Here is a 15,040-nt window from a genome sequence, read left to right on the forward strand (position 1 = left end):
ATTTTAATTTTATAGCTGTTTTGTGTATATTTAAGTAGTGTTTATTTTTTTTATTTTTTATTTTTTTCGGTACACGGGCCTCTCACTCTTGTGGCCTCTCCCGTTGCGGAGCACAGGCTCCGGACGCGCAGGCTCAGTGGCCATGGCTCACGGGCCCAGCCGCTCCGCGGCATGTGGGATCTTCCTGGACCAGGGCACGAACCTGTGTCCCCTGCATCGGCAGGCAGACTCTCAACCACTGCGCCACCAGGGAAGCCCAGTAGTGTTTATTTTTGAAAATGATTACTTTTCCCATCAAATTATAATCTTAGAAGACATTTTCTATTTAGAATGGGATCTTATCACCAAAATTCAATAGTTTTGTTTTCATGTCTGGGGAGCACCTCTCCAATTTTATGGTGCAAAGATTGGATTCTGAACGTTGTACCATAGCTGGCAGAAAGAAAATCTCTCTTTTACATTAAAGGATGTCTGATCAGGAAGGAAATCCTTAGTCCTTCCTTTAGCTGATCACACGTGTTGCTGTTGCCGTCCTATAAGCAGGGCGGTGAGCCCCAGTGTTGAGGTTGTAGTCCTGGATCACACTCCCTGCCCCCTAAAGTCCTTAAGTGAAATAAAGGTCTATCGTGGGACTAGCACAAGTTCAGAGTAATTTACCTCGGGATCTCTAAGGAGCAGTACATTTTTTTCTGTGCATTTAGACAGTATCCTACATTTCATGGTATCAGTTAAACAGAACATTCGTATAACGTGCTTCCTTTCCACTGCCTTTAATGTGAAATCCTTACATATTGTGGCCTCTGGGACACCTCGCAGCCTAGTTGTTGCCAGGTGGATCCTAGTGACCGTGTCCCCTTGCCAAGGGCTATGATCCTTCCCCTCCGTGCTCATTGTCACTTAAACATTCCAGCTGACGGCGTTTGGTGGATTCCTGAAGTACACGGTGTCTTACGAGGTCCCAGTGGAGATGGCGGACGGTGACCCCATGTCTCACGCCGACGTCATCATTAAGGTAATTGCTTTCGCATCGGTTCGCTAGAGCCGAGGGCTTCGTGGGGCAGCAGTTTTATGACTGAAGGTGGCTAAGCGAGGCCGTAGTGGCAGGAGCTCAGGGCCAGGTGGCCATTCAGCGGTGCTTTGCCCGTCTGGACTCCGCTGAGACTGGGAATTTCCAGAATTGCCTCAGGGCAGCACCTGTAGCTCTTCGCTTGCTCCTGTAGCTGACCTGTCTATTCACAATTTAGAGGGAGAGGAGTTTTTCCTCGATGTTGGGACTTCCTTTTAGGCCCTTTGGGTCCCTCCTCCCCTCCTGTAGCATCCTCCCCATGTGAATGACTAGGCAGCAGTGCCTGGCTGTGTGGGAACTGGAGATGCATTGTCATTTTTGTCCTCCACCTCTGTCCCTGTTTCCACACTCCCATCACAAAAAGACCCAGCAAGGCCTTGGCCTTTGCTGTACCCCTGAAACACTGTAAATCAACTATGCTTCAATTAAAAAAAAGATTAGAGGTGTCAGATTGGTTGCTTTGAGGGAAACTGTGGGCTAGTGCATGACTGTCTCTTTTCTGAGATCCCAGCACAGGCACAGTCTTTAGACTTATCCGAATCCCTCTGAGAGGAAGATAGTGATACGTTTTCTCTGGTCGTTCTGGACCAAGGGCTATGGACATCATTACACGTTTGCCAAAAACCTGCACACAACTGAAAAGCCACGTGGCTGAATACAAAATCTGCTTTTAGTGTTTGATCATGAAATTGAATTATGAATATATTTCCTCTTGTTTTTAAATGTTAGGGGAATGGGCTCACTTTAAGGACCCAGGCAGAGGGCCTGTTATTGCAGCCCTATGAAGAGCACTTGAACGTGGTTAGACTCGTGCCTGAGCACTTCCGAGATTTTCATAGCAGGAGGGAGGTAGATCGCGACCAGCTGATGACCGTGCTTGCCAACGTGACACATCTCTTGATCAGAGCCGACTACAATTCTGCAAAGATGGCTCTTTACAGGTGTGTACTGAAAAGGAGGGAAAACGTAGGTGATCTTGTCTTTATTATCATACAATTTTAAGCTGAATATACTTTACTTGATTATTTTAAGGACACAGCTAACAGAACTGTCTTGGAATTATTTTTTATCACTATAATTTTATCAAAGGCATAACAGTTGTTGTCCATGACAAATGTATCTAGTAGGAGATAGACTTGGCATTGGGATCAGAAACTTTCAGGGTGGATTTTTAAGAAATGCCCAATGAGGTGACAGTTGTTAACTGTGTTGCATCTGGTTTTCACCCTCCTGATGTTAATGGTCTTAGGTTTTCACAAACTATTTAAGCTCATGAGTCCATCCTTAGTCGTTTTGTTACTCTGAGAAGGTCAGTTTCTGGCAATGCCAGGCTAAGCATACATGTTGGATGCAGCTAAAGCAAACAGAACTGCACATTCAGGACAGTCTCTCTGCACTAGAGAGAGTTCAGCTGCATGGGTTCGTTCTGGAGTTCACTCTTCGGAACGGGCTTCTCAGAGCCTTCCCACGGCTGTGTATGGACAGCAGCTCGTCTTGTACCAAATGTCCAAGGCATTTCCAGGGACTAATGAACAGCTCCCAGAAAGTGTCCTGTTGTGAAAATCTTTACTTACTTACAAAAATCACATCACCATTTTGTTTGAATTAAATCTTTCTTAGGAATTCGTCTTCTTTGAGGTGTTAGATGCCGTGTGCGAGTGTGTAAGTCCTGTAACGGCCCTGCCTGTTTGTTTGCAGGTTGGATTCTGTCTCTCTGGACACAGCCAGCCCTAACGTTATAGACCTGTCCCTGGCCACAGAGGTGGAGCATTGCGAGTGCCCCCAAGGCTATGCGGGCATCTCTTGTGAGGTAACACTCCTCCTCCTTCCCGTCTTCTTCCTTTTCTCCTTCCTGCGGGGTTGGGGGAAAAGCATATTGAAGGTGATGTCGTAATGCGTGTTTGAATTTTAACTTTGGAAACCCAGTGTTTCTAAACATCAGACTTTTGGAGGTTATTGGAACATTGGAAATACATTGTTTAAGGAAATCTAATTCCTCTGGGGCATCTGGGAATACTCTAAGTAAGTGTCACCGTCCTGCTTAGTCAACAGGAAAGTTGAGACACCCATGCCATATTTTGCATTTCTAAGGAGGATTGAATTTGATTGTATTTGAACATTTACCAATTACCAACATGCGACCCTGGAAAGCTTCAGACAAGCCAGGCCTTTTTGGAGACCTTTGATGGCCCCAGGCTATGTTACTTAGGTGGGCTCTACCTCACATATGCAGTATATGAAACCATACTTGCAGTCATGGATGAAAGTAATCTGTCGCTTAAAAATTTTGAAATATTTTTTGAAATTATTTGGACATACATATTGATAGTAACTCTCTCTTACTGAGAACTTTCTATGCATTTGGCACTATTCTGAGCCCCTTCCATATGTTACCTCATTTAATCCTTACAACAATCCTATGAGGTAGGCCCTTCATATACTTTCTGTTCCGTAGATTAGGAAACGGAGACACAGAGAGGTTAAGTAACTTGACCAAGGTCACACAGCTAGGAAGTGGTCATTGAACTTCATCCCTGCTAATTGCCATGAGGTCCTGCGCCTCATGAGCCCATGACTGTGATTGTGAACATTTGTCATTGGCTGTGATTTCTTGGCAAGCATTTTTACAAAGTGAGAGCATTTAACCTATAATATTAGGTTTGTAGGTAATAAAGTTGGCCTAAAGCTTCGTGGTGTACATATTTAATTAAATATTTTTATTTCTATTTTAAATATTTTGCAAGATTTTTTTTGGCCACAGGGTTGGGACCAATGAACTTATTTTTACATCTCATTTATTTTTAGGACCAGCAAATGTCCATAAGTCCTAATCCCTGCGGGCCTAGTGCTTAATGGATAAATGACCCTCAGACCACCTCATAGTATGTGGATGTGGGCTTAGGGGAGCGACAGGTAGAGCAGGGACAACCATGGAAGTGGGAGCGCAGCCAGCTGGACTGGGAGGGGACAGCAGGAAGCAGCTGCTGCTAGAGAACAAGTGCGCGGGGGGCTTTGTTCCCAGAAGTGCTGGTGTGCTTGGGTTGATGGCTCAAGCATCACACAGGCAGGTCAAGACGCCTTTGCAAGAGTTTGTGTTAAGCAGAAGAACTCATTCTTTTATCCAGCTGTTACTCAGAAGCTGACTTAAAGAATCAGGCAGCTACTGGTTGGGAATGGAATTTGGGGGAGCCCTGTAGCCGCAACACGGACCCCCAGGCAGCTGCCTGCTCAGTGCCTGTCTGTAGACAAGTCCGCTGTCCCCGGGGGAGTCTGGCTGCGGAGCGGGGTCGTGGGGGAGGTGGCAGGGGACTTTCCCAAGGTCAGTGTGAATGAAGGCATTATATATTATTACTATAATGAAATGCTCTTTAAGAATTCTTAGGACAATAAAAGGCACATCCACACCCCCTCCTCCCATGCCCCCAAGGGAGTGTGCCAACCTCCAAATTAATTACTCCCTGGTCTGCACTCTGGATGTGTTTCTTGTCTGCTGTGGCCCTGGGCAGCCCGTGGACATGGATCTTGGAGGTGTGCACACCTGGTGTGGAATCACTGCACGGGTGCCATGGACCGTAGCTAACGCGCCGTGTTCCGGATTCCGAGTCTATCAGATAGAGAGCCGATTTCTCAGGGTCGTCACAAGGGCGACATGAAGTACAGTGTCCGAGGTGGCTCCCTGCCCCTGAACGCCCATGTTGCCTGTCCAGCGCATAGCCAGAGGGAAGCTCACCTGCAACGTTTGCTCTCTTAAACTGATGCCGTTTGACGCAGACCTGCATTTAACACTTTGATGGCAACATTTACTAAATTTTAAGCAACAGAAAAAGTGTTGAGAGAAATAAATCCCCTTGATTGAAACAGCCTTGATTAAAAGGCTGTTACATGATTTCTAAGAATATTGCAGTGGAAAACTGCTATGATGTACGCTGACTCATTGCATAGCCATTACATTTTTGTGTGCATGTTTCTACCTTTAAAATATATAAGGAACTGGATTATGGTGATGGTTGCACAACTCAGTAAACTTACTAAAAAAAACCCATTGAATCGTATGCTTAATATGGGTGCATTTTATGGCACGTTTGGGCAAAAAAAATAAGTTTCCATTCATGGAAAATTGAGCGGTTTATGATTCTAACGTACTGGGAAGAAGATGATTTGCGTTTTTTGTAAATTTGCCTTAACCTGGACAGTCACCCGTCCTTCTTTTGCAGTCCTGTCTCCCTGGCTATTACCGCGTGGATGGAATACTCTTTGGAGGAATCTGTCAGCCCTGTGAATGCCACGGCCATGCAGCTGAGTGTGACGTTCATGGCGTTTGCTTTGTGAGTCTGGCTGAGACCTTGAGTGCACGCCCTCCTCCCACCCTGAAGCCCTCACTGTACAGAAGTGATTAAAAAGGAAGCTTCCTCCACAGGGAATATCCCTGCCCTTGTGGACCCTAGAGGAAATCTGCAGGTTTAAGTTTAAGTCATAAAATGTTTCCTGCTTTTTTCCTTCTTTTTTTTGTGAAGAAAAGTTGCTTTGGTGATAGCAGAAAAAAGATGTATGATTTCATTGCAGGTTTTTTATTAGAACAATAAGTAATGATTTACTTTGCAAGATTAAAAAGCAATATAAAGGGAGAAAACGACCACTGATTAAATAAAAAGGATCATCAGATCTTTTAAACGCAAGTGCTAGTAGATTTTAACATTATGTTACATAGTATATCGTAAGAGGAATAAAAAAAATTTCTAATAATCTCACTCTTTTGTATAATATATAATGCTTCATAGATGTTAGTTCAGATAAACTCTGCAAACAAGTACCTCTTTCATGCAGTTGGAGTTGAAATAGGGCTTAGCAAATATGTAGTTAATCTTGAGAATGAACTTTGGGGCAGATACAGGGCAAGACTTGTTTTTTAACTTCAGTCAGGAATTCTTTTAGGCTCTTATGCCTGGGAGCCAGGCCACACTCCTGGGTTCTAGTGGATTCACTGCTCAGAGATGGAGTGAATGCATCAGCTGAACCCTATTCACTGCACAGGGAAAGGATCATGCTTTTTCCAAAAGAGCTTGATTGAGTCACAGGGTTAGGAAAAATAAACGATCAGACCCATGGGGAAGATATCGGCATGATGCCGCTGATTGCTTTTTCTCTCTAGAGCCTAATTTTTCTTTTTCTCTGCAAGTACAGCTTTTGTTTTGTTTTGTTCTTTGTCAGTGTCTTTGTTCTGTAAGTGAAGCGTCTGTAGGATGGCGTGGAATGATGTTTGCACGCCTACTCGGTCCCTCCAGAATAAGTTCCTCAGGTGTAACTTCCCACAAGGAAGGGAGGTCGCTGCTTTTTTTTTTTTTTTTTAATTTATTTATTTGGCTGTGTTGGGTCTTCGTTGCTGTGCGCGGGCTTTCTCTAGTTGCGGCGAGCAGTGGCTACTCTTAGTTGCGGTGCATGGGCCTCTCATTGTGGTGGCTTCTCTTATTGCAGAGCACGGACTCTACGTGCTTGGGCTTCAGTAGTTGTGACGTGTGGGCTCAGTAGTTGTGGCTCACGGACTTAGTTGCTCTGCGGCACGTAGGATCTTCCTGGACCAGGGATCGAACCCGTGTACCCTGCATTGGCAGGCAGATTCTTAACCACTGCACCACCAGGGAAGTCCTGGTCGCTGCTTTTTTAAAACCTCTCTCCCCCTGCCATTTGGGTTTGGAGGCCTCTGCCAGCACTTGGGGGTGGTCAGCAGGTCGTGATTGTACCACCTATGGCTTTAGTGACAGGCAGGCTGGAAGATTTGCACGTGCTTCTGTTAATATATATTTCCAAAAATATATTCTCCTGTGAAAGTGAAGATGCTAAATAGCCTTAAAGCTCTAAGTATAGAAGATAATAATTTTTATAGTGTAAAATTTTTTAAGGAATAATTTTAGATTTACAGAAAGGTTAGAAAAATAGGATAGAGGGTTCCCGTGTGAGCATCGCCCTGTTTCCCCGGATGCTCATCTTACACAATCTGTATGGTTATCAAAACTCAGAAATTAACATGGCACAGTCCCATCAACTAAATGTCAGATTCCATTCAGGTTTCATCCTTTTCCTTTCCAGCATCAAACCTACCGTCCCATACTGCATTTAGTATGAGGAGGCTTTGCCTCCTTCAGGCTGTGACAGTTCCTGGTTTTCAGGACTAGGGCACATTTGAGATCTTCGGACCTTCTGTGGACTGTCCCTCCGCTGGAGCTGGTCCACTTTCTCGTGGTGAGGTTGAGGTTATCCATTTTTGGTGAGAGGACCTTGAGGTGACGTGCCCTCCCAGTGTGTGCTGTCAGGGTCCGTGATGCCACTGGCTGCTTCTGGGGGATGTTAATTAGCCTGGGTCACTGGGATAAGGGAGTCTCTGCCAGGTTTTTCTGCTGTAAAATTATTTTTTTTCCTTTTTTAAGTAATTAAAGGAGAAAAGTAATAAAATTTAGATTGGAATACAGGGAAATATAAAAACTTGTAAGATCACTTATCTGTTTAATCTGCTTTGCTTTTTAAATTCTATTTTAAAAAGAAACCTTTAATTCTTCCTTTAGCATAGCTGTAACTAGCCCCTGGCCTTGTATATAGTTATCTAGATTCTAGGGGTTGACTCCTTATATACATTTTATTAGAGAGAAGTTTCCAGTTGTTCTTAGTGCTCCTATTCTTGTCTTTTTTTAAAGACTATTTTTAGAGTAGTTTTAGGTTTACAGTGAAATTGAGAAGAAGGTATAGAGATTTCCGATCTACCCCCTGTGGGCACCCATGCTCATACGCCTCCATTATCAACATCCCCCCCGCCCCAGAGTCGTGCATTTGTTACAATTAGTGACCCCATGCTGACACATCACAGCCACCCAGAGTCCACAGTTTACCTGTGTCCTCACTATTTTCTCTGAGCTCTCTCTGCTCTTACTCCAAGGAGGAATCAATTTCTTTTCTTTGGAAAGACAGGGGCATAAAATGCAGTTGTGCATGTCTTGGGCCCTCCTGGTTTTTCCTTTTCCAATCAAGAGAAGATGTGCTCACTCCCCAAGGAGATGAGCATTCCTATCCCTTCACGTTCCAGATCCACCAACAGGGATCATCACTTAAAGGGGTGTTGGCGCCTGCCTGAGAAAGCATTGAAACAGACCTTCAGCAGGTTTTTCAACAGAACTACATTGTAGTTTTCCCAAAGAGAAAGAAGACCCAGTCTGGCCCTTTGAGGAAAGAAAGCAAATCAGAGACATTTGCAGTTGAGCTTAATCAAATAGATTTTAACGAAACTAATTATTTTGCATAATTCTTTTAGCACAACCATGTAGCTCTTTACCAAGGCCGGTTGCATTTTGCGTAGATTTGGGTTAATGATCAAAACCAAGGTCATATGAGGGATGAAAAGAAAAAAAGAAAAGCGCATGGGCGTCATCTGGAAGCTTTTTTAGAAACTCAAAATCGCAGACCTGCAGCATCAGAGTCAACATTTAACCCACATGATCTGTATACACATTCAAATTTGGAAGCTCTGGTCTGGGATGACCCTAAATAAAACTGGTGAAACCGTGATATAGAGGATGCAACACAATTAAATGGAACAGATGGGAAAACTTTTATCAACCTCAGGAATGATAGAAAAGTATGTAGTTAACAACTGGAAATATTATTTGAATAGTCAGATGAAAAATGTCCAGTAAATGTGTGTAAAATGAGTGGCTTTAAGAGAAGGGGTATAAAAGGACATGGAAGACCCCAAGGGAGAGGAAGTGAGAGGAGAGGGCCCACAGTTGGGGCTGGGGCTGGGAGTACGGGCAGGGGAGGGCAGAGGTTGTAGGGGAGAGCTCTGGGTGGCATCAGCACCAGGTGGGGGCAATAGGGAGACCAAGCCAGGGGAGAAGAGGGGCCTGGAAGGAACGGGCAGGAGAGGAGCCGCCCGGGGGCCCGTCTCTCGCACACCTCCTACACCTGACGCAGGGTAATTTCACTCTCTAAAGAGGTGTTTTAAATGAGGATAAGAAATCTTTCGTACTTATTCATGTATTTACCATTTCCGATGTTCTCCATGCCGTAGTATAAATTCAGGATTTCCTGGACTGTCTCCAGGGGGAAAGACATGCAGTTGCAGGACCCATCCCGCTGTCTCCCTTCCCTGCACATCCTGCATCTCCGCTGTCTGGGGTCTGAGAGCAGCTCTTTGATGTATTGTATTCCGTCCCTACAGAGAGCAAGTCTGCTGCCAGTTACTCTGACACGGTTGGAAATGAAAGGTCTTATGCTTCCCGTTTACATAAATTAAAAATTTTTATTAGCGGATCTGGAAACAGGCAACTCCTCCTCATATAAGAGAGTTTGGTGACTTGCTTTAGCGTTTTGCCTTTTTTCTTCACTTGGACTTCAGGTTGTTTGAAGGTGAACCTGAGATTCCTTTAAGGAGGCCTGAGCCGAGTCTTCTTTCCATGCGTGTGTCCTAGGCATGCCAGCACAACACCACCGGGGACCGCTGCGAGCGCTGCCTGCCCGGCTTCTACGGGCTGCCTTCCCGAGGAACCCCTGGGGACTGCCAGCCGTGTGCCTGCCCGCTCTCCACGGCCTCCAACAAGTAAGCCGGGCTCCTCCACCAGCCGGTCCTGCCCCGCGTGGCCTGGGTCTCCATCCAGACGTGCACTGATACCTTCAGAGCAAGACCTGTGTGTGATGAGAGTGTTAATTTTGCCCTGGGGCAATTAATTGGGATTAGAGATGGAGGAACAGATTTTCTCTTCCTTAAAAAAAACAAACAAAAACTTTGATGTTTTAAATTGCGTAAGGCAAGTTGTGTGAAGGCAAGGACATTTGCATGGCCTTTTTTGCCCTTGGTCTAATGTTGGCCGTCAGTTCCTTCACACGTATATGTTGTGTGCCTACCACTGTGCTAAGAGGCAGAGGAGATGCAGAGATGAATAAAACATGTTCCTGGGCTTCAGGAGTATTTGAGCGAATGACCAAAATATGTAAATACGAGGCTCATTGAGAATGGGCTGAATTCATTTAGTTTAATTTAACGAATCTTTACTGAGCGCCTGGTATATGCTGGGCATCATGGTAGGTGTCCTGAGTGTCAAACTGTTCCTCTGTGGCTGCCGACGCCGTGGAATCCACAGTGCGGTCACGAGGGCAGAGGAAGTGGGTCCACTGTGCAGAGGGAATCTGTGTGGGGCGATTCCTTGTGGAAGCTCTCCATCTGAGACTTGAAGGATGAGAGGGAGTTTGAAGGCAGTGGAGGAGAAGGGCCTGCTAGGCGGGAAGAAGTGGTGCCGCGGTCTGGCAGCGTGAGGGGCAGGTCGGTTTGCGGAGCTGCAGGTGGTCCCGGGGCACAGAGCACGAGGGGAGGCGGAGGATGGTTACAGTCACGGCCTCGACCAACATGCTGGGGCTTGTGTGCCCCCAGGCCAGCGGTCTGAAAGTCTCTTTCACTGTTTACCCTTTAGAACTCTCCCCCCATCCACGCCTAGAGGATTCTCCCATGGGGAGTTTTATTTGGAACTCCAGTGTACAAAACAGCAATCAGGGCTGCTCTGGTGAAATCGTGGGGACCTCGCTATGGCCCCCAGGCCTCCCTTCGCGGTCCTCCCAAGACCAGGAATGGAGTATGAAGGGACCTCGGGCTGCATGGGGGCCTCGGGGGATGCTGGTTACACTCACTGAAGTGTGGAGCCCCTTGGCTCTGTCCTGTAAGCGGGCTCACTCTTGGCCAGTGTGGGCAGCTCTAAGGCAGGCAGCCCAGTCCTGGGAACTCGAGGACAGGAACTCTGCCTGAGCATCAGAGCCGGCCTCCTGGAGGAGGGGACCGCTGAGCTGGGCCTTGGGGGTGAGCCGGTGAACCTGGGCAGATGGGGAGAAGCGCAGTCCGGGCCGAGGGTCGAGCAGGGAGTGTCCAGTGCCCATGGGCGGGCTGCGTGGCCTGGGGCCTTGGGTTCTGGGCTAAGGAGTGAGCACGCGGTGAAAGTTTGTAAGGACAGGAGTAGTAGAAACTAAGCATTTTAATATTTAGGAATTCTGCACCATCCACTGGAGAACTGCATTCATTTCTACTGCTTTGTCAGTTTCAGCCCCACCTGCCACCTCGACGATGGAGATGAAGTGTTCTGTGACCAGTGTGCCCCAGGATACGCGGGGGATTGGTGCGAGAGGTACTTTGCTTCGCTCGACCGGTTTCCAAACATTTTTTTACTATAAATTCTATGTGTTTATTCTTAAATGTGTGGTTAAGTGTGGCTTTAGAGCCTTTGGTATGTCATTATTATTCCATCGGATCACAGAGAAAAACCAGTCGATCGATTAAAAAATTAATGTTGGAAGTCCCTGGGGACTTTTTGATCTCTTTGAGCTAATCTCAGTTTTCATCAGTATCAATAGGAAACTGCCAGGAGTCAGTACTTCTGTTCATACGTTTGAATGTCCCATTACTCTGGGTGATTCCATAAGCAAGGGGTGGTTTGATGTAATAGTTGTCTTCTGGCGCCTGGAAGCCAGGGTTATCTGTCCCACGTGTACGTCCCGGTGCCAAGTCTGGCTGGACTCCGTGGGAGGTGACATCGCTGAGTGGTGGGATGCGGGTCGAATTGTCTGGGGCCGGAGCATGTCCCCGGGATGTGTGGCTCCTTTTGGACGCCCTCCCCCTGCCACACAATGAGTGACGGGAATCTGTGAATGCCTGAACTCGAGCAGCATTCCTCTCACGGTAAATCTTCGGTAAAGAGTCAGTGTGGTTGATTAACTACTCAGAGAGTCCCTGGATGGTGGGGTAGTGTCTACAGTAATCGCATTTGTTTGCATCCCTCTCTCAATCTTCTATATAGATGTGCAGACGGTTACTTTGGAAACCCAACAGTGCCCGGAGATTCCTGTGTCCCTTGTAACTGCAGTGGCAATGTGGACCCCTTGGAGGCCAGGAGCTGTGATTCCGTCACCGGAGAATGCCTGAGATGCCTTGGGAACACTGACGGCCCCCACTGTGAGAGGTGTGCCTACGGGTTCTATGGGGATGCCGTGACTGCGAAAAACTGCCGCGGTGAGTGTGTGACCTGGCGGTCGGGTCCATTACTTATCACCCTGTGAAGTCTCCATCCATTTACTTACGTGCATCAGAAAGCGCTCGGCCCAGGAGGTCAGTTGATCCGGTCTGTGCTGGGTTAGCTTGATCCGTTACTCCAAATGAAGGTCAGGTGGCCTAGAAAGCACGCGCCCTTCCATTTCAGGAGAAAGTGGTCCTTCACAGTGTTGGCACTGCTCCCAGTGACCAGGGAGGCAAAGGAAGCCTGTCCCGTTTGTCAGGGAGATGCTACGGGCTTCGTGAGGCAGATGGGATTTCAGGACGTGGAATGGGAAATGGGGAGACCCTAGCCCCCAAAACTGGTGCGTCTCAGTGGTCTGCGCCTGAGTCACCAATCCCCACGTCGCTCGGCAGGGCTCTCTGCTCAGACCCTTGAAATTACAGACCATGTAAAACCAGTTACTTAGAAAAGCAGATTTTCAGACTCCTAGAATGACAAACTTATAGCCTTAGGGCTGATAACAGCTCTCAGATTTTTTCACACAGTTCTTGAAAAAGGAATGAAAGAGTAAAAGTGACAATTATAAATTATTTTGATAATTTCCTATAAATGCTGGTCCTACTGTGCTGTTACAATGTGGAGACACAAGAGGGAGCAAGAGATCCAGAAAAGATGTTTTCCTAGGATCACGTCAAGAGATTGACAAGCTTCTGTTGCTCTGGGCCTATGAACCCGATCTTCAGCACCTTGACTGGTTATCATAGGTAGATAATTATGATAACCGGTAATTGTATAAAGCTTCAAAGTTTATGGAATGCTTTCACAATTCTCATGGCATTTGTTTTCATCCTTACTGCAAACCTTGATGATTAATTTCTTAGTTCATTTGTCATTTATTAAGTGTCTGTTACTTCCCAGGCACTATGCCAAATACTGTGATTGGAGTTGGAAATTTATTTAATCAGACTTGAAAATCCCAAGTCTATTTGGGAGCTACACACAATGGTGTAGGAGAGAGGCACGTGTGTGGATTCAGGGCTTTGGAGTCTGACTAGTTTAGAGTCCAGGATTGGTCACCAACCAGCCCTGTGACATTAGGCAAATTTTATTAACCTCTCCTAGCAACTATTTCTTCATACATAAAATGGACATAATTATACGTATACACTAAAGCCTTTCTGAAAAGTCAATGGGATGACAAATTTAAAGTTCTAGACAGGGGCTTCCCTGGTGGCGCAGTGGTTGAGAGTCCGCCTGCCGATGCAGGGGACACGGGTTTGTGCCCCGGTCCGGGAAGATCCTACATGCCGCGGAGCGGCTGGGCCCGTGGGCCATGGCTGCTGAGCCTGCGCGTCTGAAACCTGTGCTCCGCAACGGGAGAGGCCACAACAGTGAGAGGCCCGCATACCGCAAAAAAAAAAAATAATAATAAAGTTCTAGACAGTAAATGGTAGCTATTACAATTGCTGGTAATAAGAGCAGTCATTTTTATTATTTTTCTGTACAGTGCTGTCCAACAGAAATGTAAGTCACACATGTAATTTAAATTTTTCTAGTAACCACCTTTTAAAAAGTAGAAACAGGTGAAATACATTTTAATAATACATTTTATTTAACTCAATATATAGAAGTATTATTTTATCATGTAATCAAGTTTTCAAAGTATTAATAACTGTTTTCTTTCTTTTAATACTGTCTTCAAAATTCAGTGTGTGTTTTATAGCCCATCTCGATTAGGATGCTAAGTTTTCATCAGAAATATTTGATCTGTATTTAGATTACATAAAATTCAATGTTGAAGAAATGGATTCAGACACCCACGTTGTTCAAACATATTTAAAAGTTTTCCATCGTGTTTTCCTTTATGTGCATCCACGCTGACAAACTGCGTCAGCATTTTGCCATGGGGATAAAAGGGAAAATATAAAATAGAAGGTCTCAGGGATGAGTGGAGAGTGCGGGGGAGTGGGGGGGTCAGAACAGGTGGGATTTGGGTCTAGGTCCTCGTTGTTGGCCCAGGGAGCTGGACTGGTTATGGGCTGACCCCGCCTGACTTTCTCTAGTTTCTGAGCATTTACACTTTTTATTCTTTTCCTATCTCCTTTTCCCCCCCATTCCTAGCTTTGACGAGATGAATTCCTACAACTGTTTCTGAATGTTTCACTAGAAATCTTTCCAGGTCTATAATAAGGGTCCTTCTTACGAACTTCTCAGAAGCCTCCACACGATAACATAATACCGTATTTTATTAGGTGAACCTGGTAAAAATGCCAGTGTTCAGTATTACTGACATCAGCTTTGGTGTGATAGATGCAGTAGTGGCTGTGGACACAGTTGTCCAGGGCAGAGAGTGGTGTGGAGGGAGAAAAGGTTGGTGGGAAGCCTCCTGGGCACTAATATTAAAGAAACCTTGTGCGAAATAACTTAAGTAGGTATAATTTTTATATTGTGGGGTTCTTCTGAGAATTAAAATACCTGTAAAGAACCTGGCAGAAGGTAATTGCCAGGTATTTTAAATTAGTATTATTTATAACATGAACAATTTTTATTAATAATTGCTATTATAATTGTTGTTATAGAGGGATAACTGCAAATAACAGTGTGATCTCTGGCTAGCTACATCACCTTTCTAAGTGTTAGACTTCTCACCCAAAAATAGAGAAAATTATAGTACTTCCCTCGTATGTTTGCTATGAAGGTTCATTCATTCATTTCATATATTGACTGTAACATGGAGACACGAGCTGACGGGTGTGTGATAAATGTGATTTGTTATTATCATCAATATTTGGTGATGATCATACTCGAAGTGAACTTGGAATATTCCCCAGAGGAAGGGTGGGGTTTGAGTAAGGCACAGAAAGGGAGGATCAGAGGGAAATACAAGAGAAAGAGGAAGGAAACCAAAGAGTTTGGAAGGGGTCCCCAAACCTTGGTAAGAGAGAGGTTCAAAAGGGAG

General features: G+C 45.6%; 1 protein-coding gene across 1 annotated transcript in view; it reads left to right on the forward strand.

Moving 5' to 3' along the window:
* LAMA1 (laminin subunit alpha 1) overlaps nt 1-15,040 on the forward strand; it is a gene marked incomplete at both ends in the record, with an annotated part of 159,632 nt that overhangs the window by 74,285 nt on the left and 70,307 nt on the right. The window contains 7 exons of the mRNA XM_082667870.1: nt 911-1,012; nt 1,796-2,007; nt 2,765-2,876; nt 5,281-5,391; nt 9,520-9,647; nt 11,131-11,217; nt 11,887-12,098. Of these exons, the coding sequence (XP_082523996.1) occupies nt 911-1,012; nt 1,796-2,007; nt 2,765-2,876; nt 5,281-5,391; nt 9,520-9,647; nt 11,131-11,217; nt 11,887-12,098 (964 nt within the window). The remainder of the gene's footprint in view (nt 1-910; nt 1,013-1,795; nt 2,008-2,764; nt 2,877-5,280; nt 5,392-9,519; nt 9,648-11,130; nt 11,218-11,886; nt 12,099-15,040) is intronic.

This window comes from Grampus griseus (genome assembly GCF_964374135.1).
Source record: "Grampus griseus genome assembly, chromosome: 12".
Taxonomy (NCBI): domain Eukaryota; kingdom Metazoa; phylum Chordata; class Mammalia; order Artiodactyla; family Delphinidae; genus Grampus; species Grampus griseus.